This window comes from Lepus europaeus, chromosome 12 (genome assembly GCF_033115175.1).
Source record: "Lepus europaeus isolate LE1 chromosome 12, mLepTim1.pri, whole genome shotgun sequence".
Taxonomy (NCBI): domain Eukaryota; kingdom Metazoa; phylum Chordata; class Mammalia; order Lagomorpha; family Leporidae; genus Lepus; species Lepus europaeus.
The window spans coordinates 42,410,645-42,435,944 of record NC_084838.1 but is presented as its reverse complement, the minus strand read 5'-3'; the positions used below and the strand labels follow the sequence as shown (position 1 = coordinate 42,435,944).

General features: G+C 44.0%; 1 protein-coding gene across 2 annotated transcripts in view; it reads left to right on the top strand.

The window, feature by feature from the left end:
• Positions 1 to 25,300, top strand: part of ACO1 (aconitase 1) — a 63,571-nt gene that overhangs the window by 5,295 nt on the left and 32,976 nt on the right. Inside the window, exons 2-5 of one of the 2 annotated variants that reach the window (XM_062208106.1) lie at positions 13,008 to 13,108; positions 14,973 to 15,091; positions 16,434 to 16,602; positions 17,611 to 17,748. In XM_062208106.1, coding sequence (XP_062064090.1) covers positions 14,995 to 15,091; positions 16,434 to 16,602; positions 17,611 to 17,748 — 404 coding nt within the window. In that variant the 5' untranslated portion in view covers positions 13,008 to 13,108; positions 14,973 to 14,994. The remainder of the gene's footprint in view (positions 1 to 13,007; positions 13,109 to 14,972; positions 15,092 to 16,433; positions 16,603 to 17,610; positions 17,749 to 25,300) is intronic. The other variant, XM_062208107.1, reaches the window with a different exon arrangement.

Below are 25,300 nucleotides of genomic sequence, written 5' to 3'. Positions count from 1 at the left end.
ACCTGCATGGATATTTTAACTATTTTAAGGAATTTTTTACAAAAAGTGTCTTGATTTGAGTTAGTATAAAAAAAAAAAAGTAGCTTTTCTTAAGGAAAGGTTTTTATGATCTTTTGTCATTTTTGTTACATATATATATATATCTGGAGCCTTAAGTCTTCTCTGATCTAAGAGTGCTGCTGCAACCCCCTCCACCCCAGGGAAAAAGCCTGAAAAAATAAAGCTAATTAAGACTGGGTCACTAGAATGGTCAAGAGTGAATCTTTTTTCTTTTAAAATTATTGATTTGTTTTTCATCTTATTTGAAAGGCGGAGAGAGATGCTTCCTTTACTTGTTCAGTCCACCAAATGCTCACCAGGAGCTCTGCACTCCATCCAGTTTTCTTACATGAGTGGCAGGGACCCAAGTACTTGAGCCATCACCTGCTGCCCCAGCAGGAAGCTGGAATCAGTTGTGGAGCCAGAACTCAAGCATTGCCACATGGGATGTGAGTGTCCCAAGCAGCATTTTAGCCACTTGGCCAAATACCTGCCCCAAGAGTGATTCTTGACTGTATTTTAAATATTTGTTGTTTTAAAATGCAGAATTAAATCTTAGCAGCTACAAGTAAGAGCCTGTGATGCCCCCAGGAAATGAGTCCGTAGTATTCTGATGAGTTGTGGCAGCCCACAGACACCCAGTGTACAGCATGCTTTCATGTGTTACCTTGTTTCATTATCCCAGCAGCCCTTGTCACCTGGGCAGAGCAGCGAAGATGGGCATTCCTTCCTTCCCCAATCGGAGGTTCAGGGTGCTAAAGGGAATCTTGTCTACAACAGTAGAACAGCAGAGTCTGATTCTAAGTGCAGAATCGAAACCAAAGGGCTTTGGGACTAGCTGTTGCAAACAAGCAAAGACATGAAACCATTTCCTAAGTGTTCTATGTCTTTGGAGACACATCTTGTACCCCTTAACCTGTTTAGAACTGCTAAAATGACATACTTTCTGAGCCGGTTCTTCTGCTTTACTTAGTCTTCGTTGTCAAAAGCTAATCCACCTTTGATGAGGCAACAGGACTGCAGGAAGGATGCTGTGAGTCTCATTCTCTTGTCTCCATCTAAGAATCTGGGCAAGTCCCTCTTTAGATAGTGGGACTTGCCAGGGCATCGCTCCAGCAGATGTGTAAGGAGCACTTCATTCATCATCCTCGGCTTCCTCTCTGTGACCGTTACTGCAGAATTAACAAGCCAGGTACAAGTTGTGACATCGTTCACGAAGGTATGTCTTGAGTAAGCTAAAGCATCCTGCGTGACTCACCAGGCTTGAATTTTGGTTACGAAGAGGAGAGGTAAACAAACCACTGCCTAGAATCTGCCATGTGCAAGTGCCAGTCAGACAAATGAAGTGCAGTTCTCCATGGGCTGGAGACTTGAGACTTCAAGATGGGCTTTAGTGATGTTACATGGTTTTTCTTTTAAAGACTTATTTAGTTGAAAAGCAGGGTGACATGGCAGTGGGGGAGAAGAGAGGGAACTTTCATCTGCTGATTCACTCCCCAAATGGCCACAACAGCCAGGACACTGGAACTCCATCACGGTGTCCCAAGTGGGTGGCAGGGACTCAGTTACCTGGGCCATCTTCCACTGCTTTTCCCAGGCACGTTAGCAGGGAGCTGGATCGGAAGCCATGCAGCCAGAACTGGAACCTGTGCTGTGATATGAGATGCCAGTGCTGTAGGCCACTGCTTAACCATCTATGCCACGGTGTTGCTCCAGTGTTAATGACTCACAGAGCCTTCTGCTCAGATCTGGCCTCAGTCACTTTCTAGGTGCTGGTGATGCCTATATTATTCATATCAATACATTTTTTAGAAGTTATTTATCAAACAATTTTTGCCCAAATCAAGGATGTTTAAGGGGTTGACTGGTCATTGACGTGCCTTAGAGTTTAAAGATTGTTTTAAAGTGAGATTTCAGTTTTAAAATCTGTTTGGTTATCTGGATCTTGGTGAGAAGGCCGACTTCAAGAAGTTAATCAAAAATCTGTTATATGAAAAAACTGTGGAAGGGCTGGCACTGTAGCTTAGCAGTTAAAGCCATCCCTTGAAGTACCGGCATCCCATATGGGCACCAGTTCGAGACCCGGCTGCTCCACTTGCCATCCAGCTCTCTGCTAATGGCCTGGGAAAGCAGTAGAAGATGGCCCAAGTACTTGAACCCTGGAACCCACATGGCAGACCTAGAAGAAGCTCCTGGCTTCAGATTGGCCCATCTCTGGCCATTGTGGCCATTTGAGGAGTGAACCAGCAGATGGAAGACCTTTTTCTCTCTCTTCTTCTGTCTCTCTGTAACTCTGCCTTTCAAATAAATAGATAAATAAATGTTGAAAAAAAGAAAAAAACTCGGGGCCGGCACCGTGGCACAGTCGGTTAATCCTCCGCCTGTGGTGCCGGCATCCCATATGGGTGCTGGTTCGAGTCCCAGCTGCTCCACTTCCAATTCAGCTCTCTGCTGTGGCCTGGGAAAGCAGTAGAAGATGGCCCAAGTCCTTGGGCCCCTGCATCCGCATGGGAGATTGGGAAGAAGCACTTGGCTCCTGGCTTCAGATGGGTGCAGCTCCAGCTGTTGCGGCCATTTGGGGAATGAACCAACGGAATGAAGACCTTTCTCTCTGTCTCTCCCTCTCACTGTCTGTAACTCTAAAAAAAGAAAAAAAACTGTGGAGTTTGGGGTGGAGGGAGGGGTTTGGCACCAAAATAAACTTATCTTTTAACGTATTTTTCTGTGAACTTTTTGAAGTCCCTTCGTATGTGAAGGGACTATAAAATGATGTCACGTTTGTTGCTTGTGCAGTAGAGTTGGCTCTGGCATCAGGAGGCTCGTGTTTGACCCTTCGTGTTTGATGCCTTTGTCGCAGAGTTGCATGGGCACAGCATGGATGAGGTACTGACACTCCCAGGCACACAACACTCCTGGCTCTAGGACTTCTGGAGTAACACAGCACTGGTTCTTTTTTTTTTTTTTTTAAAAACCAACTTCTGTCATAGCCCAGCCTTCTGAGCTCTAAGCCCACAGATGCAGCTACCCACTGGACATCCCCAAACCAGCATTCGTGTTACTGTCTTAGTCAATGACTCTGCCAGCTTGCCCACATGGGAAGCACTGAGCTGTCCTATACCTCTACAACCTCCGACCTGTTCTGTGTCCCTGATTCTCCCTGGGATCTTTTCCTTCCTGCCACTCGCCATGACCTCTGCCACGTTTTTCTGACTTGATGCCTGTAGTAGCATTGTGCCCTGCCTTCCTTACACCAGTCCAGCATCCTTCCCAAGTCAGAGTATGCTGTCACTAGTGTCACTGAAAGGCACATCTGGTCTTGAAAATCGCAACTTCAAATCCTTGGATGGGACTTACTTGTCTTTGGTGTAAATCCGAATCCTTCAGTGAGATCCCTCCTAGTGGGGACCCTGACATGCTCTCTCGCTCTTAGCCTTTCCCTGCGTGCACCGTGTCTCAGCCACATGGAGCCACTCAACGACTCCCTGCCCACTTTGTGCCCTTACACAGTTTGTTTTCTCTGCCAGAGTGTTCCCTTGACTCCCTACCTCGGTGTCATTCTGGAAGCCTCATGCAAGGTGCTGCCTTTCTGACTCCCTCCCACTGTGGATTAGGTGCTCTCCATGGATTTTTCTTTGTCCCTTCCATAGCATGGACTGCATGATACTGTGGTCATCTCCCGGCCAGTCTCCCCCATCTGTGAGTGACTGAAGTTAGATGGGGAGTTTTATGCCTTCACCCCACTGGTCCATACATATCAAGTGTATGAATGAATCAGATCAGTTTCTTCTTTTAGACAATCCAGAGAGACCCAGGTACCGGATGTACTCAGGTCTAATTGCTGTGTGTTAATGTATTTTTTAACGTATTTGTCACATCTTCTGCCCAGTGCAGTAGGAGTCAGTGTAGGTGGCATGATGGTGTGAGTCACCATGGTAGAACTTGGGCATTGTTGCCTAGAGAGTGACGGACTTGAGTTTGTGTTCCTGTCCCCTCTCAACATGCTTCAGATTTCTATTCCCTAACCATGCTGCAGTCCTGCTGTGGGGAAAGAATGTGCCTGTCGGCAAACAGGAGCCCAGGCTCCCCTGATGGGTTTGTACATCAAACTTTTAAAATTTTTTTTGAATATTTACTTATTTGATAGGCAGAGTTACACAGAGAGGGAAAGGCAGGGAGAGATCTTCCATCCACTGGTTCATTCCCCAAATGGTCACAGCAGCCAGAGCTGGGCCAGTCCGAAGCCAGGAGCCTCTTCTGGGTCTCCCACAAGGGTGCAGGGGCCCAAACCCTTGGACCATCCTTCCCTGCTTTCCCAGGGCGTAAGCAGAGAGCTGAGTCAGAAGAGGAGCAGCAGGGAGACCACCCGTGCCCACATAGGATGCCGGCATCACAGGCTGAGGCTTCACCTACTATGCCACGGTGGCGGCCCCTTGAGAACTTTGTTAGCCTAAATCATCATGCCTGGGTCCAGGCATTCTGAGGCCCTGCCCTGATGAAATCAGGTTGGCTTCAGAAACTTGGTGAAGTCACCCAGGGGAAGATGGCCCTGAGAGACTTCTGGCAGCCGGACACCCAGCCTTTTGTGCTGACACTCTTCTGATTCCTAAGATTTGAGTTAGAAAGTTCATTACCATGATCCACTCAATGTATCACCTTCTAAAGGACGAGTTTCTGCTGGGCTGCTCTGTAATGCTTTAAAAAAAAAATCCACCACTCTGCCCCCTGTGTTCCTCTTCCTGTCAGGACTTGCATGCAGTAGGACTTCCTAAGCCCCACTGATGCTGGGGGAGCTGCGAATACAGGGGACCCACAGGCTGAGAATGGTCTCAACTGAGGAAAGGGTGAGGGCAGGTGGGCCAGGGTGCTGGGTTCTGAGGAGTCCCGCCTCTGCTTTCCCTCTGCTGTCTGACCCCACGATGACTTCTTTTCTCAACTCTTCTCTGGGGCTTAGAAATGCTGACATTCACCAAGCCTTTTTTTGTGAAACTCTGTTTTTGTTTGTCGACAGTGGTACTAAAGAGTAAAATGAATGTTTCTAACTTTTGAGTCTGTGTGGCTGCAGCTAATGACAGATGTGTTTAATGGGAGTATTAAGTCTCTCTTGGCCAGAAGTGGGGGAACCTTACAAAGGCAGGGCTGCTCTGCTAGGTGCTACCACAGCATTGCCCCAGGCCCCCAAGCCCTGACCATTATTTTTGGCAGTGACTGTGCACAAGTGAGTCATGATCATTTTCGTGATACGTCTTGAGAATTTCCAGTGTTACTTCATATTGAAGTTGAGGGGAACAGAGAGATTTCAGGAAGTAGTTCCTTTATAAGTGCACTCTAATACTTCATGTTATGATTTCATTTCTTGTCAAACTTCAGCAGATTTGGTGTTGGAAGCCCACAATTTAAATGAAACATACAGCAAGAAGTTTGTAGGTTGTCAAAGTCCCTGCAGTGGCCATCTAAGCTCCATGTGGCTTGGCCTCTACCACCTCCCTGCCTTTTTTGTCATCTTGTTTGCCCTCACTTTGGCCTCCTTGCTGTACTTTTACGCACTGTGTCACCATCACAGGACCTTTGCATGATATCATCTCCCCCATACTCTACATAGATTGTCCCTTTGCTTCACTCAAGACTCTGCCTGAGTGACTCCATGTCACTGAGACCTTTGATCATCTGACATAGCCCACAGCCCCTGCACTCCCTGCTGTGCCCACTGTGCCTTATCCACAGGACAGGTCACTATCTGTTGGTTTATTATTTATAGTCTGTCTGCTTCCACAAAAATGGAAGTACCGTGAGGGTAGGGCATTTGTCACTGTTTTCTTGGACAGCCATAGGACCTGGAAGAGTTCCTGGAACATATTAGACATATAGCATAATTGTACATTGAACAAATAAATAATTTTGTTTTTCATTTAGTACTTTTAAAATCGTCAACTTTGCTTTATAGATTGGGAAGCTAAGGTGCGGAAGTTACGTGGCTAAGTGAAAATGAAACTGAATCTTTTAATCAATATAGCTTTAGAAGAAAATCTTGAAATACATGTAGAACATACTACTTAGTTATCTAGGGAGGAATGGAAAATTGAGAGAAAACAGACTCCGAACTTAAAATTTTCGCAAAAAGAGGCAGGTTAGTTACCTTATGGTGGCTAAGCTTTCTGTTCTAGAGGGCAGATTTCTGCTCATCTCTGCAGTGCACCTTCCATGTGATTCATGTTAGAAGAAGCTGTGTTGATGGATTGGTTCTGTTACCAAGCTGTTCTCTTCCATCCTCTCGTGAAATACACAGGTGTTCTGATGGCTTCTACGTCAGAGTTCTTTTAGGTACAGGTATCTCATTTAAGAGATTTTGTTTTGTTGAAATCAATATTTTGAAGAGCTTACAGGATCAAAGAGGTGACCAAGTCACTGGGGTTACTCAGAGGTGTTTAGTTTATCCAGTTTCCCACACACATCGACATTTAATAAAGCAAAGAACTCATATTTCCAGCCCTCTGTTGTAAAAGAACCAAGTTAGCAGACTATACTGATTCCCTGATGTGGGTGGTTCTGACCTCAGTGTTTACACTTATATAGACAGCACCATTGGAATCTTCTTTTTAACCAAAAAAAGTTGTTTATAAGCAGCATAACGTTTAGATATACAACAGTCCATTTAAGAGTGGAACTAATTAATTTCTTCTTAAGCAGAAAAAAACTGAAGCTAATGGTGAACTGAAGTAAACCCTAGAGATGTACTGCTACTACTTGAACTTGGGAGTTAGAAACCATGATGAGTGTATTTAGGAAGAGAGGAAGGGGGTGGGGTGGGCAAAACTCTTTGTTTTGTTGTTTTGTTTTGTTTTCTGGACAGGCAGAGTGGATAGTGAGAGAGAGACAGAGAGAAAGGTCTTCCTGTTTGCCGTTGGTTCACCCTCCAATGGCCGTTGCGGCCAGCGCATCTCGCTGATCCGAAGCCAGGAGCCAGGTGCTTCTCCTGGTCTCCCATGCAGGTGCAGGGCCCAAGCACTTGGGCCATCCTCCACTGCCTTCCCGGGCCATAGCAGAGAGCTGGCCTGGAAGAGGGGCAACCGGGATAGAATCCGGTGCCCCAACTGGGACTAGAACCCGGTGTGCCAGCACCACAAGGTGGAGGATTAGCCTGTTAAGCCACGGCGCCGGCCAGCAAAACTCTTGAAATACAGAAGAAACCTCTTTCTGGTGTCTGCACAGATTTTAAAAACTTCCTTGTGTCTTTAGAGACCCTAAATAAACAGCTGAGCATGTGCTCTCTGCACTTTGTAGACCAGAGAGGTGATTCTCAGCGGGTCTACTGAAGGCTCTTTCAGACTGTGTGAGCTCCCTTTGAGACTGATGTGTGCGACTTCCTCTTCCCCCAGCCTCCCCCCCCCCCCCACACACACACACAAACACACACGCTATCTTCACCCCACTACTGACATGAGTTCTGCTGTGCTGGGTTACTCCTCTCCTCTAGTCCCTCTGACTGGAAATCTTCTGGTTGCTTGTGTAGCCTATAAGCATCTATGCCTCTTTATCATGTGGCAGCCTAGCAGGATCAAACTCTAATAGCAGAAGCAACTTGAATAATAAATTTAGATGCTCCAGAGGCTGAAGAGAAACCCCAAGAGAGGAATCTTATTTTTGTCTGATCATTGGCGTTAAGCTAATGTCAGTCAACTATTTCAAGCATTTCTGTAAATCTGGATGAGACAGATAAACTACATAGCATGGCCCCACTTTTAGGTGCCAGTACTAATATTTACTGTCAGCTGGGTGGTTGGTCCAGCATGGTTTCTAACAAGAATGATGGTTTAACATTCATTTAAGCTGTGCTCAGTTTCCTTCACAAAATCTGCTTGCAAGATTGCTGCTGGTCTTGGGTCTTCAGTCTGGATTCATGTGTAGCAAAGATCGCTGGCCCCAAAGGGGATTTTGCCCATGATTTAAGCTGATTAGCCCCTTATCTTGCTATAACCAAGGAAGCTCATGACGTACCCAAGCGTGGGGTCAAATTGTGCAATAGATTTTGGGACTGTCCCCTATTCATATAAGGAGAAAATCTTAGAAACTACAAGTCTCAGGACAAGATACAGGTCAAGAGCAATTCCAGCCCTTCCAGGGTTACAGAGCTGAGTCTCATCCACATTAATAGCTCAGTCACCAAGAACATTTGGTCACTGAGGCCATCTTAGTGTCACTCAGTTTGACCTGTCTGGCAGACCAGCAGTTTACAAATGAAGAAATTCAGATGTCTAACAGACAGATGGAAAATTACTTAATGTCACTAGTGATTAAAGAAATACCAAAATGGGCTTTTTAAAAAAAAAAAAAAATCTCTGGCCAAAGATAAAAACAAATGGTGTTGCCTAGGTTAGGCATCCCCATTCACTTCTTGAGAAAAGAATCATTTAACTAGTACCTTTCCCGGGTGTTCTGGTGATGTGTAACAAAATGAAGATACGCAAACACTTGCATTCAACTGTCCTACTTCTAGGAACTGAAAGCTAGAAGTTTGTTTAAGGAAGTGGACTAAGGACCTTCTGGAGCTGTGTGTGCAGGGATTGCAGCCTTGTTTGAATGGTGATACTGGAAACATTAAGGATAAGGATTGGAGTAAATTGTTATGTGTCAATGAATGATAGATTATTATGGTATGCTTAAAAGTGATGTAAAAGATCACATAATTGCCATATTAAGATTTATGATTAATTGCTGAGTGAAGAGAAGCAATCTCCAAAACAATGTGAGGTCTAATCCATTTTTTGGAAAAATCCAAATGCATTTAAAACTCAGTCAATGAAATTCTAAACTCTGCTGTTACAGAGGACTTTTCCTTCAACAAGGTTGATGACCTACTGGGGCCGGAAGGAAGGGAAAGGAGCTGCGGACATGCTGAGAAGGGACAGGGACGGGCAGCTTGGATTGGTGCATGTGGATGAAGTATGAGAGCCTCTGTCTAAAGCTACATGGGAACAGTCAAGGACCTAAAGTGTGGTTTCGCTCCATTGGTGGATAAGGAAAGACATTTTGGGGAGCACAGTGGGTTTATCTAAAGGAAGAAAGTGATTACTTTCTTTCAATGTCTCTATTTCCGTGTCAGGGGATTGCTATATGAACTCTTAAAGGGATTTGGGACTTCTTTTTGTCATTTTAGTGTATTTTTTTTAAGTTTTGGATTAGCATATGTTGCACATTTTTATGGGATTCAGGGCAACATTTCTACCCACATATGTATGGGATAAACCAAACAAACCTGGCAGTTGGCCTGGAGTCTACCAGCTCCTCTCTAAGGTCTTTGTACAGCACAGAGTACATGATTATGAACTCCAGTCACCACTCTGCTCTGGGACAGCAGAACCCATAACCTACATCTCACTGTGTGTTAGTATCCATCATCCAGCCTTCCTTCACGCTTGCCAACTTCTACTCATCAGTATTTTAAGTTCAGATTGACTTTTCCTTTTTTTGGACTTTGACCTATGAGAGAGACTTATCTGTTTGTCCTTAGCATTCCGATAAGCATTCAGGATGGACAAGTTCTGAGTGATTGCCCCAGCCTGACAGCTGAAAAGCCATCAGTGCCCATACTTCCTTTCCGCTTCGCTTTTCCTCTTGCCTCAGTGCAGTCTTGGATCATTCCATAGAACCAGAAAAGGAGCTACAGGAACAGATTGCTGCCTCTTCTGCCTCCACAAAAAAGCAAACCAGGATAACACTTTACCCCCACCCCCAAATCTACGTATACTCTCTCTGTTCATTCTCTGGTTTTCATTGATTGAGGATTAGCTAGAACAGGGAAGAGCCAAGAACCCAGAGGAGAGATAGGAGATAAGACAGGAATCAAACAATGGAGTCTGTGCCTTGTTTCTGGGGATGGGAGGAGTAGGAAGAACTCTCTGCCCAATTGTTGGAGTTTCTAAACCAAATTCTAGATCTTGGAATAATTTTGGAGTTTGCAGGGTCAGTGGCAATGCTTGAGAGTTAGGGAAATATGGACCTTGGGAGCATTGACAATGCCCAGATTCTCCTCTGAATCTCGACCTATTCCCAAGCCAAAGATCTTTACCCTCACACCTGCCTGGAAACATGGTTGATTTTAACTTTCTCTTGGAGTCACCGAACCACGTGAACTCCTGCCGAAGTGATATGGGTGGAACTTTGAAGTGGGTCTGAATTGCAGCGAGATATGGGTGGAACTTTGAAGTGGGTCTGAATTGCAGAGTCCTGCAGGCTTATGGAAAGCTGTTTCCCAACTTGCAAGCAAAACCGGTTTTTAGTTGCTGTTTTCTACTCACCTGTAGCCCCATAAAGAGTGGCAGGGAATATGTGACGATGCCTAGCCCAGACCTAGCTGCTAGGGGACCCCTGGAAAGTAGCAAAGGCAACTCCTCCATTTAAAACGGAGTTTATCCTCGAGCTGGCACTGAGGCATAGTAGGCTGAACCTCTGCCTGCGGCCCTGACATCCCATATGGGCACCAGGTCATGTCCTGGCTGCTTCTCTTCCTATCCAGCTTTCTGCTATGGCCTGGGGAAGCAGTAGAAGATGGCCCAAATTCTTGGGCCCCTGCACCCCTGTGGAAGACCCAGACGAGGCTTTTGGCTCCTGCCTTCATATCTGCACAGCTCTGGCCATTGCGGCTATTTCGGGAGTGAACCAGCAGATGAAAAACCTCTCTGTCTCTTCCTCAATCTGTAACCCTACCTCTCAAATAAATCTTTTTAAAAAAATAAAAACAAAATGAAGTCTATCCTGAGAGGATTTCTTGTTACTGTCTTCAGCTCTAGGCCCTGGTGGGAGATGGCCAGGAAGCACCACTTGCGGAGCAGGAGTCTCTCACCCAGAGGGCAGCAGTAGGAGGTGGAAAGAGCCAGGGCATGTTTTCCCATTGCTCTGAGCTAGCTGTACAGTGGGAATCATGATATGTTTAGATGTGGCCAGGGTTAGAGAAGCACTTGGCTCATGCTGGTGCTTAGTATTGTTTCCTCTTTCCCTTAACTTCTGCTTTATTACTATAATGATACTGAACAGTTACCTAGTTTCTAAGGAAAAAAGGAGGCAGACAATAGATCTCTTTATAGAATCCATTTAAAAAAAATAAATTTGAGTTTATTTCTACTTGAGAGGCTCGCGTGCACACACACAACACACACACACACACATCTTTGATCTGTGATTCACTTCCCAGTTGGAACAGCCAGGATTGGACCAGGAGCCTGGAACCCAATCTGAGTCTCCTGCATGGAGTCAGGGATCCAAGTACTTAAGCCATTACTGCTGCCTTCTGAAGTGTACATTAGCAGGGAGCTAGATTCAGAAGTAGAGCCAGAACTCAAAACCAGGCACCCTGATCTGGGTTGTGGGTGTCCAAGTGGCATCTGCTCACCCCACACAAGCCACAAGAGCCATATTAGTCACTGTGTCCATCCAGCACTGGTAGCTGGCTTTATAGGGTACTGGGAACAGCTGGAATCATGTGAGGCTTCCAGTTCTGTCTAGGGCATTTGGTCCCCCACTGCATGCTGGTGTGTGTTGGTACAACTTAGCCGCTGGCTCCACCATAGAATTTTGAACTCAGAGCAGTGGACTTGACACAGAAACAGGGTATGTCAGGACTTAAGGCAATTTAAAGAGGTGAGTGACCTGTTGTGCTCCGTGTGGTGAGGGTTTCTCACTACTTCCACTGGCTACAGAGGAACATCCGCAGCCTTTGTGGGACACTCTTCTGTTGATGATTTTTCCAGTTGGAAAAAGCAGCCATTTTACTGTTGCAGTTGCTTCTGTTTGGAGTGAAAAGTTAAGTCTGGGGGCTGTAGCATGGGTGACAAATCAAAGGGAGAGTAGCACTACCACCTCTTTAAATCTGTCTTCTGAATTCCAGTCAGTGGAATTAGTCTCATTGTTTAATCCCACAGATCTGTAAACTTCTTCACACACATTAGCCTGTTTCTTTCTTTCTTTCTTTTTTTTTTTTGACAGGCAGAGTGGACAGTGAGAGAGAGAGAGACAGAGAGAAAGGTCTTCCTTTGCCGTTGGTTCACCCTCCAATGGCCGCCGCGGCTGGCACGCTGCGGCCGGCGCACCGCGCTGATCCGATGGCAGGAGCCAGGTGCTTCTCCTGGTCTCCCATGGGGTGCAGGGCCCAAGCACTTGGGCCATCCTCCACTGCACTCCCTGGCCACAGCAGAGAGCTGGCCTGGAAGAGGGGCAACTGGGACAGAATCTGGCACCCCGACCGGGACTAGAACCCAGTGTGCCGGCGCTGCAAGGTGGAGGATTAGCCTAGTGAGCCGCGGCACCGGCCCTATTAGCCTGTTTCTTTATAAGCAATGATTAGCCTTTTGCTCCTGGTTGCTCCTTGGTTACTGGAAACTAATAACAAATCTCTTGTTCTTGTGTGGTACGTTATCTTACGTGCACCCAAGAACTAAAGCCACCATCCCCTTGCACCCTGCCCTGTCTCACTTGTGTGGGTTCCCTGGAAGCATTTTGGTTGTAGCTCCTGTTCTAGAATGTGCCCTTCTCAATTCCTGTATCTTCTATGCTGCCTCATTGCTTCTTGAATTAGTTTATGTTCCTTTCCTGGCAATGTCCAGCAATGATTCTCAATGGAACATGCGCTAGAATCACCTGGGAGATTAAAGAGGGTGATTTCTGCCCCTTCCCCATCTAATCTGATTCACTAAGTCAAGGGGTAGGGAAGAGAAACTTGGGAATCTGTATTTTCAACAAGAATGATGCCCAGGAAATTCTAATACACAAGGCCTAGGGTACATAGTTACAGTATGTTCCTTTATCTCTAGCTAGTTTCTTTAGTTTCATGCAGAATTCCCAAAGGAATTCTCTCCTGCCAAATGGTAGCTGCTGCCGACACCAAGAGTGACAAGGAAGGCAAAGTGATTCCTGGGAAAGGAGCACTGGGCCGACAGCCTTGCTTTCTTGAACTCTACAATATCCTGTGCCTGTTACAGGTTCCTGTGGCTTGTCCTGTCACCTGCTGCACCGATAACTACAAGAAGCCAGAGACTGCTTCTCAGTCAGTTGCCGCTCTCTCCAGAACTGCCTCGAATAGGTTGAGTATCCCTTATCTAAAATGCTTACGACCAAAAGTAGATCCAATATCTAACTTTTTTCAGATTCCTGACTTTTTTTGGATTTTGAGATATTTGCATATACATCTTGATACATCTTGGGAATGAGACCCAAGTCTAAACACAAAATTCATTTATTTCATAAACACCTTATAGAGTACTCTTAGTCTACCAGTGTTTGACTGCCACCTATCACCTAAAGTCAGGTGTGGAATTTTTCACTTTGGCCCTATGTCAGTGCTCTCCAGATCTCCCAGAGTGCCCCAGGCTTTCTGATTAGGAATGCCCAACCTACCCTGCACTGAGATGTGCTAATGCCCATTTCTTTTGTATTTTTGACTACTTTTTAAAACTTATATGTGGACTCAGTTAAAAATGTAAACATGAATATGCAATGAGAACAGTCTTTCTCCTAGTCCTGACTTGTCAGCCCCAGTCCCCTTTGTGTCTTAATGAAGATAGGCGCCTGCCTATAGAGATAAGGTGTCCTTGTAAGTTATTTAGCCTCACAAACTGTCCTTTTCTATGCATGATTTGTTTTTCATTTTACAGTAATATATTCATATCGGTCATTCCATAAATGTGTTGAATGTTGAATATTTACCCATAAAAAACCTTGGGGTTAACCAGAGAAATACTAACTATTTTTAACTTCAAATTAAGAATATTGAGAACTATATTCATTAAAGGATTTTTGCTCAAAAGGCAGGACAGAAAGCCCATTTTCCATCCAGTGCTCTAAGTTGTGTAGTTATTTAAAACCAGTGTTTGTTTATGTGGTGGGCTCAGGGACAGTGTCTTCCCTTGTGCACCACTTGTAATTTGTAAAAAGATACATGAGAAGTCCTTCCCAGAGCTGAGGTATCTGGGAAGTTTGGGCCTTTCTGCCACCATGGTATGAAGATTCTCTGGTGTCACTGTACTGTTGACACCCTTATGCAAAAGCAAATTGGGAAGACTACTAACCACTGTGTTCAAGATACTAAAAATACTGTGGAGATTGTTACACAAGAAATCCACCAGAAAACAGCTACTGTGGGGTTTCTACAACCAAAGTTCAAGGTTTATACAATTGAATAATGTCACCTGCTGTGGACTCCTCCCCCCTGCCAAGCAGGCCATGAACCCAACTCAAAAATCTGTTCATCTATTCATGATTTACCACGATACGTATCCTTCATTTCTGTTGCTCCAACAGTCGAATAATGTTGGGATGCCATAGAAATAAAACAAAGGAATTTTGGAATTTTATGCACTCTGAGAGGCCAGTGCTAGCTTTCCCAGTGGCTTACCAGAAGGTCATTCTGTTGGCTAAGAATGCCATTCTTGTATCTGTGTAAATCCCACCACTCCTGTTTGTAACAAGTGATTTCTTTCAGTGAATGTGTACCATAATTACTAAAAATAAATAAGATCGGGCCGGCGCCGTGGCTCAACAGGCTAATCCTCCGCCTTGCGGCGCCGGCACACCGGGTTCTAGTCCCGGTCGGGGCACCGATCCTGTCCCGGTTGCCCCACTTCCAGGCCAGCTCTCTGCTGTGGCCAGGGAGTGCAGAGGAGGATGGCCCAGGTGTTTGGGCTCTGCACCCCATGGGAGACCAGGAGAAGCACCTGGCTCCTGCCATCGGAACAGCGCGGTGCGCCGGCCGCAGCGCGCTACCGCGGCGGCCATTGGAGGGTGAACCAACGGCAAAGGGAAGACCTTTCTCTCTGTCTCTCTCTCTCTCACTGTCCACTCTGCCTGTCCAAAAAACAAAATAAAATAAAAATAAAATAAAAAAAATAAAAAAAAATAAATAAGATCCAGCTTCCAAAGAAGAAATAAATGTTCTGGTTCTTTTCCAGAGACACGTGGCCATCAGTAACCATGAGCAACCCATTTGCACACCTTGCTGAGCCGTTAGATCCTGCACAACCAGGAAAGAAGTTCTTCAATTTGAATAAATTAGACTATTCAAGATATGGTAGGTGCATAGCTTAATGATGCTCTTTGCTCTGATAGCAAGTAGACACTTTTTTGCCAAATAATTAATTTGCTTTTATGATTGTTGGAATACAGAGTAGCAGAGAATGGCTGAATATTCTTGAATTCACACAAATTCACATATGCCTTGCTTGTCTTGGTCATTTTTAAGTAGGAAATGATTATATATGGAATATTTTTAAGATACTTCACAGGGGCCAGTACTGTGATGTAGTGGGTAAAGCCACTACCTGTAGTGCTGGCATCCCATATGGGTGCCAGTTCAAATCCTGGCTGTTCCACTTCCGATCCAGCTCTCTGCTATGGCCTAGGAATAAAAGATGGCTCAAGTCCTTGGGCCCCTGCATCCATATGGGAGGCCAGGAAGAGGCTCCTGGCTCCTGGTTCCTGGCTTCGGATCAGCACAGCTCCAGCCGTTGCGGCCATCTGGGGAGTGAACCAGTGGATGGAAGACTTCTCTCTCCCTCTCTGCCTCTCCTCTCTCTGTGTAACTCTGACTTTCAAATAAATAAATAAATCTTAAAAAAAAAAAAAAGCTACTTCATAGTAGATCGTGTTTGTGCATATGTGTCACTTAAGTGCTGAGGAAGCTGAAGCCCAGAGAGGGTCAGAGACACATGCTCAGATAACAAGTAGGAGTGCAGCAGCAGGGGACAAGAACACAAGCCTATTTTTTATTCCAAATCCTGTGATTTTTCTACCTTTGCACTGTTTTTTTCTAGATAGTATTTCCAGTTGATCAATAATTTCATATATCAAGATAGAACTTTTGTTTTTATAAATAAATAAGTTTTGGGTTTTTTTTTTTAAATGAATTACAGTGTTTTATCCTAGAAACTCCAGTTACTAGTGGCCATGCTACATAGTATTTAAGATTTCATTTCCTTTGAAAGATGGACATGCCTGTGCTTTGCTTAATTATAATTGCAGAGATTACTTTCTCATGAGCAGAAATGTTATCCTGCATGTTTGTATAAATATGTATTACTTGCTAACATAAAACACTAAATATCTACACTGATGGTGAGATATCGATGTAAGTGAAACTTTCTGTTACTGGAATCCAAGGCAAGGCAACCATTTAGTATGAAAGAATAAATTGTGATATTTTGGTTTTATTCACTGAGCATTTTCTCCTACTAAATGTCTCCTAAATCTCTTCTATATTCATAGATATTACAAACTGTTGGTCACTTTACCGTCTTACCCTATTGGAAGAATAGTCTGATACCTTGTATCAGCTTTATGTAGGAATTAGCTTTATAGGGAGCCCTGATAGATAAGAAAGTATCCACTGGTTTTGTTTGTTCTCTTGTTCCCAGGACGCTTACCGTTTTCAATCAGAGTTCTCCTGGAGGCAGCCGTTCGGAACTGTGATAAGTTTTTGGTGAAGAAAGAAGACATTGAAAATATCCTGAATTGGAATGTCACGCAGCACATGAACATAGAAGTGCCATTCAAACCCGCCCGTGTCATCTTGCAGGACTTCACGTGAGCCAATACCACGTCACTCTCCTCTGCCTCCCTTGTCAGCCTTTCGAGAAACTGTTGATGTAGAAACAAACAGAAAGCCCTGTAGTGACTGTATAATGTATCACCCACATATCCAGACACTTTTGAGGGCAACAGGGAGCTGTTGACCCCCCAGCAGGAAGAGTAAACGGGGTTGTCTTAAGCACACTGGGATGTGTAGTCACCCCACCTTTCCCAGTGTCAGAGGTCCTTGTCCTTGATCACAAAGGCCCTAGTTCTGAGTATGGTCAGGAAAGGTGAGTGAAGTAGCACGGAGCAGCGCTGTCTGAGAACCTTTTTCTCTCCATGCGCTGTCACTTGGGAAACGCAGTTTCGAATAACTGTACTTGAAGCACTGATGCGCTCTGGGGAGGGGGCTAGGTTGTTCACGGGTCTGACTGTGGCTGTCGAGCCTCAGCTCACATCCTGCTAGCCAGGAGTCCTTGTTCCCCATCTGTGAGACCCTGACTTTCCATCCTTCTAGAAGCCCAGTTTCATTTTTCTAGAGGAAAATCACCCAAATTCTGTACTTCCAAGGTAATAAGAAAGAAGGATCCACTTAATGTGAGTCTGGTTCACAGCCTGCTTTTCTGTTGTATCCATTCCTCTGAATTTGCTCTGAAGTTGAAGGTGCGACCCATTTGTCTTCGGGAAGTCTTTGTTAACCCACCATGTGAGTGGGAAGCGGTTATGGCCACAAGTTTTGGTTGTTTTGGTGTCCCGTTTTCACATAATTTCTCTATCTAGAGCATGCTTGCCATTGAATCTGTTACAGTGATAAAACAGTACATAGATATACTGCTCAATCATAGTACTTATTACCTATTTGATTTCTCCTCAAGGAAATAGAAGTTTTCACTTTTCTAGGTCACCCATTATTAACCTCCTCTGATGAGCTAGTCCTTTGCCCATGTTATCAATGGAGGCAAAACCTGAAACATTACAAGTGTGTAAGACTTATTTTCTGTTTAATTCTCTCTCTCTTAGGGGTGTACCATCTGTGGTTGACTTTGCTGCAATGCGTGATGCTATGAAAAAATTAGGGGGTGATCCAGAGAAAATAAACCCTATCTGTCCTGTTGATCTTGTAATCGATCACTCCATCCAGGTTGATTTCAACAGAAGGTGAGAGATTCAGAGGAATGCTCGGGTTTTCTGCTTCATGCAAAATCTTGGAATACAAGTCCTTTTTTATATCTGTATACAAGAAAATCTTTCAGCGGTATCTTTAGGAATAATACAAACTTAATACAGGTTTTCCAGGCAAGATTTTTTGGAGAAGGAGGAGGACATTTACTGTGTGTGTGTGTGTGTGTGTTTCCTTCTTGGGTAGGAGCAGCCTACTTTGAATCTGGCTTGAGGTCTGGGGGAAACACACACATGTGAAGTTCCACCATGAGCGTCTGTCAATACTTGTATGTGTTTGTCTTTAAACAGGCTTGGGTTTTTGTGCTTCTTTAACCCATCAGAGCTATATTCCTTTTTTTGATCCCAAACAACTGTTCCATATCTGGCTGTCTCCACCTCTCTGATTTGGTTTCCATTCCTACTGCCTTTCTTCCTGTGATGTTTCATTGTCCTCTATCGTTTGGAATATCCTCTCCTTTCTTCCTGCCAAACTCCTGCCTGTCCTTCAAGGCCAGTTTAAATTTTCTGTTAGGAATTGCTCACTTTCCAGCCTACGTCAAACTCCCTGTTCTTCAACTACCTAGAAGATTTAGTGTCTATAGTGGAGGTTATCCTTAAAAGGAAGTTGCCCCTTGAGTTGTCTGGATAAGGAGACTGTCAGCTCCCTGAATGCAGGAATTAAGCATGTAATAGGCTGTTAATACACTAAACCAGGTAACCTTGAAATTAACCCTGAGGGAAATGAAAAAAATTTTTTTAAGATTTATTTATTTATTTGAAAGAAGAGAAAGATCAGTTGATTTTTTTAAAAAAATTTATTTATTTATTTATTTGAAATATTTACAGAGGGAGAGGAGAGGAAGAGAGAGGTCTTCCATCCTCTGGTTCACTCCGAAGTTGGCATTTGATAGAATTCAGCAGAAAGTGAAGTCAAACTTGAGAAAAAAGAAACCAGCAGCCTGCTCCTAGTGAGAATGAGATAAGAGAAACTCTGCCATTTGTCGTTTCCTCCAAAGGCAGAGATTGCATGAGCCAAGACCATGAATTCAGTGTAAAAATAAGTGTAAATATCAGCTATTGCTGTGTAGTAAATAACCCCCAAATCACAGTGGAGTCACAGTTGGAATTCAGCTCTGATATATCCACCAGTTGGTCGGGAGTCAGCAGACCCAGGCAAGGGCAGTGGAGCAGCTCTGCATCCTGCTGCCATGGCTGGGCTGGCTGCTTGCGCAGGAGGGTGAGCAGAAACACACCATCTCTATCAAGAGCTTGCTGAAGACCTGCACAGGACCACTTCTGCCGCCGAGGCCACTGCTCAAAGCAAAGCACGTGGTCAGCTGAACGTCGTGGTTGGAGGTGGGGTAGAGCGAGTACAACCTGTCTTTGTAGAAATGACTACAAGATTACATAACAAGGGTTTGGATACAGAGAGGACAATCGGGAATCTACCTAAGGAGGCTAGTATATTAATCTAGAAGTATGAGTGCATAAAATTACAATTATCAGTGGAAAATGAAATGACTTTCCCACGTATCATACAGGGAAGATTATTTAGTGGAGGGATAAGTTAAAGCATAAGTGTTAAATTTAGAAGCAAATATATATTTATATATTCACTTATCTTCATGAGGAAGACCTTATAAAGTGCAGAAGCAATGAATAAATCAGAAAAAGCTGTAGGTTTTATGACTTCAAAGGAAAAACAGTAAAATATTTGCTAAAATATGGCAAAGCATTAATATCCTAAACGTATAAAAAATCCATTTAGAAAAATTACAAGACTCAGTAGATAAATAGGCCAAGGAAAGTGAACATTGCACAATAAAAGGAAATGCAAATGGTAAACAATATAGTAAGTCTTCAGTTTTACACAGGATAACAAAAATAAATATGTATCAGATATTATTTTCTCTTACTATAGTTAAGATTATAAAATAAACAATTTAAAATTAGTATGAAATTTTCCACTGTAAGTTTTTTTTTTTTTTAAAGATTGTTATTTATTTGAAAGTCCGAAGTATAAATTGAGAGGGAGAGGTAGAGAGAGATCTTCTATCCACTGGTTCACTTCCCAAATGGCCGCAATAGCCACAGCTGGATGAGGCCAGGCCAAAGTCAGAAGCAAGGAGCTTCATCCAAGTCTCTCACCTGGTTGCAGGGGCCCAAGCACTTGAGCCATCTTCTGCTGCTTTCCCAGGCACATTAGCAGGGAGCTTGATCAGAAGTGGAGCAACCAGGACTCAAAATAGCATCCATATAGGATGCTGGCACTGCAGACAGTGGCTTAACCCTCTGCACCATGGTGCTGGCCCCTTGTAATGTAAATTAGAAGAAATATGAGAAATTTCTTTATCCCTTATCTGAAAATTTTTAAGCATACCTTTGTTAGCTGAAATTCAGAAAAAGCTTGATGTTCATTAACATTTATTAATGAACACCTAGAAGCACACTAAATGTCCAGCAAAAAAAGATGTATTAAGGTAAGGTACATCTGTGAAGTGGTTTATTAGGTAAACTTTACAATTTTAAAGTGCTTGCTAAGACTTAGAACACACGGGCTGGCGCTGTGGCATAGTGGGTAAAGCTGCCGCCTGCAGTGCTGGCATCCCATATGGGTGCCGGTTCGAGTCCCGGCTGCTCCACTTCCAATCTTTCTCTCTGCTATGGCCTGGGAAAGCAGTAGAAGATGGCCCAAGCCCTTAGGCCCCTGCACCCACGTGGGAGACCCAGAAGAAGCTCCTGGCTTCAGATCAGCACAGCTCTGGCCGTTGCGGCCATCTAGGGAGTAAACCAGTGGATGGAAGACCTGTCTCTCTCTCTCTCTCTCTGCCTCTGCCTCTCTGTAACTCTTCCTTTCAAATAAATAAATAACTCTTTAAAAAAAAATGCTCATGTTGTAGCCCTGTGTGCCAGATACTAGACTATTTGTGTAGAGTGAATTCAGCTATATGAAAAGTTACCCTGGGATTAAAAGGTTCCAAACTGCTGAATGGTTAACTTTGGGATTAATCTTTATTTTTATAAGAAGCTATTTTCATGATTTTAAAAACTCATTTAAGAATATGAAGCAGAAGGGAAAGAAAAATGACTTTGCTTCCTCGAGAGTTTAAGTAGGTCCCATACACCTTCAAAAGAAATTTAGAAAATGTTCATTCTCCAATTCATATTTCGGATGTTACAACCAGTTAAATTTGGATTATTGAGAACTCTGCTTTGTCTCCTAAACTGACAGCTCTTGGAAAAGACTGAGAATTCACCATTCCTTCCCTTTCCTTTGGATTCCGAAGTCGTCCTTTGTGTCTTCCCTTTTTCCCCTCTCTCCCCCGAAATCACATGAACTTAATTTAATGTGTGTGATTTTTTTTTTTTTTTAAGATTTATGTATTCATTCATCTGAAAGGCAGAGTGACAGGAGAGAGAGGGAGAAAGAGAGATCTTCCATCCATTGGTTCATTCTTGAAAAGGTTGCAACAGCTAGGGCTGGGCCAGACCAAAGGCAATAGCCTGAAACTTTTTCTTGGTTTCCTACATGTGTGGCTGGGTCGCCAGTACTTGGGCCATTCTTGGCTGCCTTGCCAGGTACACTAGCAGGGAGCTGGATCAGAAGTAGAGCAACCAGGACTCAAACTGGCACTATGATACAAGATGCCAGTGCATCTTACCCTAGTTCGGCACAATGCTGGTCCCAAATGTTTTGGTTTAAATGGAGAAGTTAACACACACACACACACACACACTGAGAGTAAGGCTGTTTCCTAAAGTCCCACTTCAGAGGTTATTAAAGTAGCCTCATAGAATCATGGCCAACTTCAACTTCATTTTTCTCATTCATGTTGATGGATTAACCCGCATTTCAGTGGCCTGGAAGATGAAATTACTGGTGGAGACAGAATTGTAATTGTTTTCATGTCTAAAGTCTACTAACTCAAAATTCAAAGAGCTTTTGGCTACTAACATATCTAGATCATCACCAAGTTCACTGTAATTATTTTTTTCCCTTTAGACCTTGATTTCCATCAATGCTGGTTTGAATTTTTTTTTTTTTTTTTATGGACTTTCACTAACACTGTAGTACTGAAAACAGTGTAATGAAAACAGCAAAGTCCAGGGTTGTACTTTGACCAGATAGATATCCAGCTCTGGAAAACACACAGAAATTAAGACATTTCTGTTAGAAGTGTTTCTGTTTGGTGGTGGTTTATTTTTATTTCTTGAGTTTGGGTTTTGCAATTTGACCTCCTGGTCTCTTCCTGCATTTTTCTAAGGAATTAAATAAGACATGTGTGATTTGGGCTTGTTTCCAGCTCTGTTTCCAGAAATGAGCTAGAAAAACTTGAGTAATGAGTGACAGGATGGTAATTTCTCCCTTAAATATTTCTAAGCTGTTTGGCTGGTTTTAATATTATTAACTGGTCTTATGCCATCTTTAGGAATTGAAGATCTAACCAGCACGTCATTGTAACATTTTACAAAATCATCACAGAAATATCCTTTTCAGAAATCTCAACAGGAATCTTACAACATTTTCTCACGAAATTTCTTGAGTGAGAAAACTATCTCCTCTGAAAATGTTTGTGAGTTTGTGGAACAACAGTCAGTCTAATTCTCAAAAACTTGGAACTGCATCCAAATCTGAATTCAAAGAATGTAACTAAGAAGAAATTTCCTCTTTAGTCTGTGAGGCCATTCTCATTCAGAGATCTTATTAAATACACACTAAATTAGGGTAATTTAGGAAAGTTCTGAGTGACAAAAAATTTTTTTAATTCTCAGTCTATTTATTCATTCCAGTAACTAAAAGTAGCCAAGCTCAGCATATAGTAGATGTTTGGTTTGCATGAGTAAATGGATTTTCACCTGGAATTGCCGTATCGTAAAACACCCTATGCATTTATGGCTTGTCTTACTTTGTGAATACATTGGTTCCATCAAACTGACTCCACATTTTCTGGGGCAGAAACACTCTTCCACCTGTGCTTCAGTTGTGAGATGCTCTGACATCCTCCTGGTGGTAGAGAAAGGATAGCGACAATGCCTGGCTGTCTGGAAGTGCTCAGGATAGCAGAAGAGATGGGGTGGGCAGGGCCACCCCTGATTAAGCATCTGAACTCTGCTGGCAGAAGTAATGGCTGGGAATGCCTTTTTTATTATTTAATTAAATTCATTTAATAGATCTGGATAGCCATTATTTATTCAAGTAACAGGTTGATTTAGAAGAAAGACTAGTGAACACAATTTTCACATAGCTGAGTAAGTCTAGTCACTACAGACAGGGGTGCAGGTCATGCTGACTTGGAGAGTCAGAATTCTCTGCAGACTGTGATGTGATCTGGGTCATGAAGTGTCTTGACCCAGGACAGCAGAGCTGGAAAAAAGAAGCTTGCGCAGAAGCATAAGGAAAGTGGGGTTTGCTGCAGACGGAGAGGGCTGAAGCTGAGAGCTTGGGCTGCAGAGTGAAGAGGGTGATAAAGGAAGATTGAGGTCAAGTTGAAGGACTTGGCTTTCGAGACAAGGAATTTGTACCTTATTAGACAGTGAGAAGCCATTGGCAGATTCCAGCTGGTGCAAGGTAGTCCGTTTTATTTATTTTATTTTTTTTTTAATTTATTTATTTTTGACAGGCAGAGTGGATAGTGAGAGAGAGACAGAGAGAAAGGTCTTCCTTTTGCCGTTGGTTCACCCTCCAATGGCCGCTGTGGCCGGCGCATCGCGCTGATCCTAAGGCAGGAGCCAGGTGCTTCTCCTGGTCTCCCATGCGAGTGCAGGGCCCAAGGACTTGGGCCATCCTCCACTGCCTTCCCGGGCCATAGCAGAGAGCTGGCCTGGAAGAGGGGCAACTGGGACAGAATCCGGCGCCCCAGGGTAGTCCATTTTAGAAAACTGATTCTGGTGGCAGCATGAAAGCTAGTTTGACCTGACAGAGACTAGTTAAGAGGCTATCTCGGGAGCCAATAGTTGGAGAGATGCAGGTAATAAATCTAAGACAGCTGGTCATTAAGTGAGCTGTGGGCGGATAGGGAAGAGGAGCAGAGTTAGTAAGAAGGCCATGTGGTGGAGTGTGGCCCATTGATGTGTGGCCCCCAAGGCATTTTTGGTGCAGATGCCCGAGATTCACTGGAAATGGGGATTTGAAGGGGAGGTGGGGTCTGAAGGGGTGAGTCTTTAGAGAAGGAGGTGGAGAAGAGGATCTTGAGAACAGCTGCATCTTGTCTGGAGGTCTACAGGTCCAGGTATCTGCCCTAGCGTCTCCTTGTTCTGCTATACTAGGGTTTCTCCCTTTTGCTTTTCTGTAACATGAACACATTCTCTCAGGCAGGGACCAACATACTTTTGCCATAACGGGCAGGTAAATATTTTCAGTATAGCCACATGCTATCTCTGTCACATACTCTCCACACCCTGCCTCCAATGATTAAAAACTTACTCATTATTTGAGGACCAAGGATATTGAGGCATTGAGCCATATTTAGTCTATGGGTTGTAGTTTGTAGGCTTTGCTCTAAGGCAGTCTTGGGAATTGCTGCCAGTAAAGCAGTTGATGCTTACCTTGGAGAATATTCCCATCAGGGGAAAAAGAATCAGTGTGGTAAGACAGTGTGCTCTCTGTGAGGTATGTAATACATGTTTCCAGTCCTGTTCCCCCAGGAGTGCTTATCCCTATCTCTGTCTGGCACCCCTCACCCTTGAGACCACCTCCATGCCCTCTCCTTCTAGAGGCAGTGGAGACCACCTGGTTTGTTGTAGGACCTTTGCTGAGTGCCCCAGTGGCACTCTGTCCTTACTAGCAGGCATTAGTAACCACACGTTTTTATAATTGCCTGGTTATTTCTGTATCTCTTATCAAGCTCTCTGCTCCGGGGTGGGGGGCAGAGACTGGGTGCCTTTTGCACTGTTGTATCCCCACATAATAGGCCTTTGGTAGATAATAAGGGAGGAGGCGGGTGAGTAATAGAGTAAGAGGTTAAGGTGGAAACCTGCGGGCCAGTCAGACCTGGGTTCAGGTGGCAGTTCTGTAGTTTACCAATTATCTGATCTTGGACAAGTATCTAGCCTGTCTGTGCCCCTGTTGCTATTTCTGTAGATTGGGGCTAACAGTAGTATCTATGTGAGGGTTGTTACGCTGATTGAGTTCAGCTGTGAAGCACTGAGCCCTGTGACACCATGTTGCTTGATTAGTGATGGTCATTGCTACCAGTACTGCTGTGGCTTTCACAGTCTCTGCACCTGTGATTATTCCTGCAGGGAGGCAGTATGGTATCAGGATTAAGAGTTTCAACTCTGGAGTCAGACCACCTGGGTTTGAATTCCATTTTAGCCATGTACTAGCTGTGTGGTCCTGAGCAAGTTTCTTAACCTCTATGTGTCTCTTTCCTCATTTGAAAAATGTGAATTTTAATTGAACCGCACTCAAAGGGTTATTATGGAGAATGAGAAAATTACTGTATTTAAAATAGAGGCTGGGGGCTGGCACTGTGGTACAGCAGGGTAAGCCACTGCCTTTGCTGGCAGCCCATATGAGCACCGGTTTGAATCTCGGCTGCTCCACTTC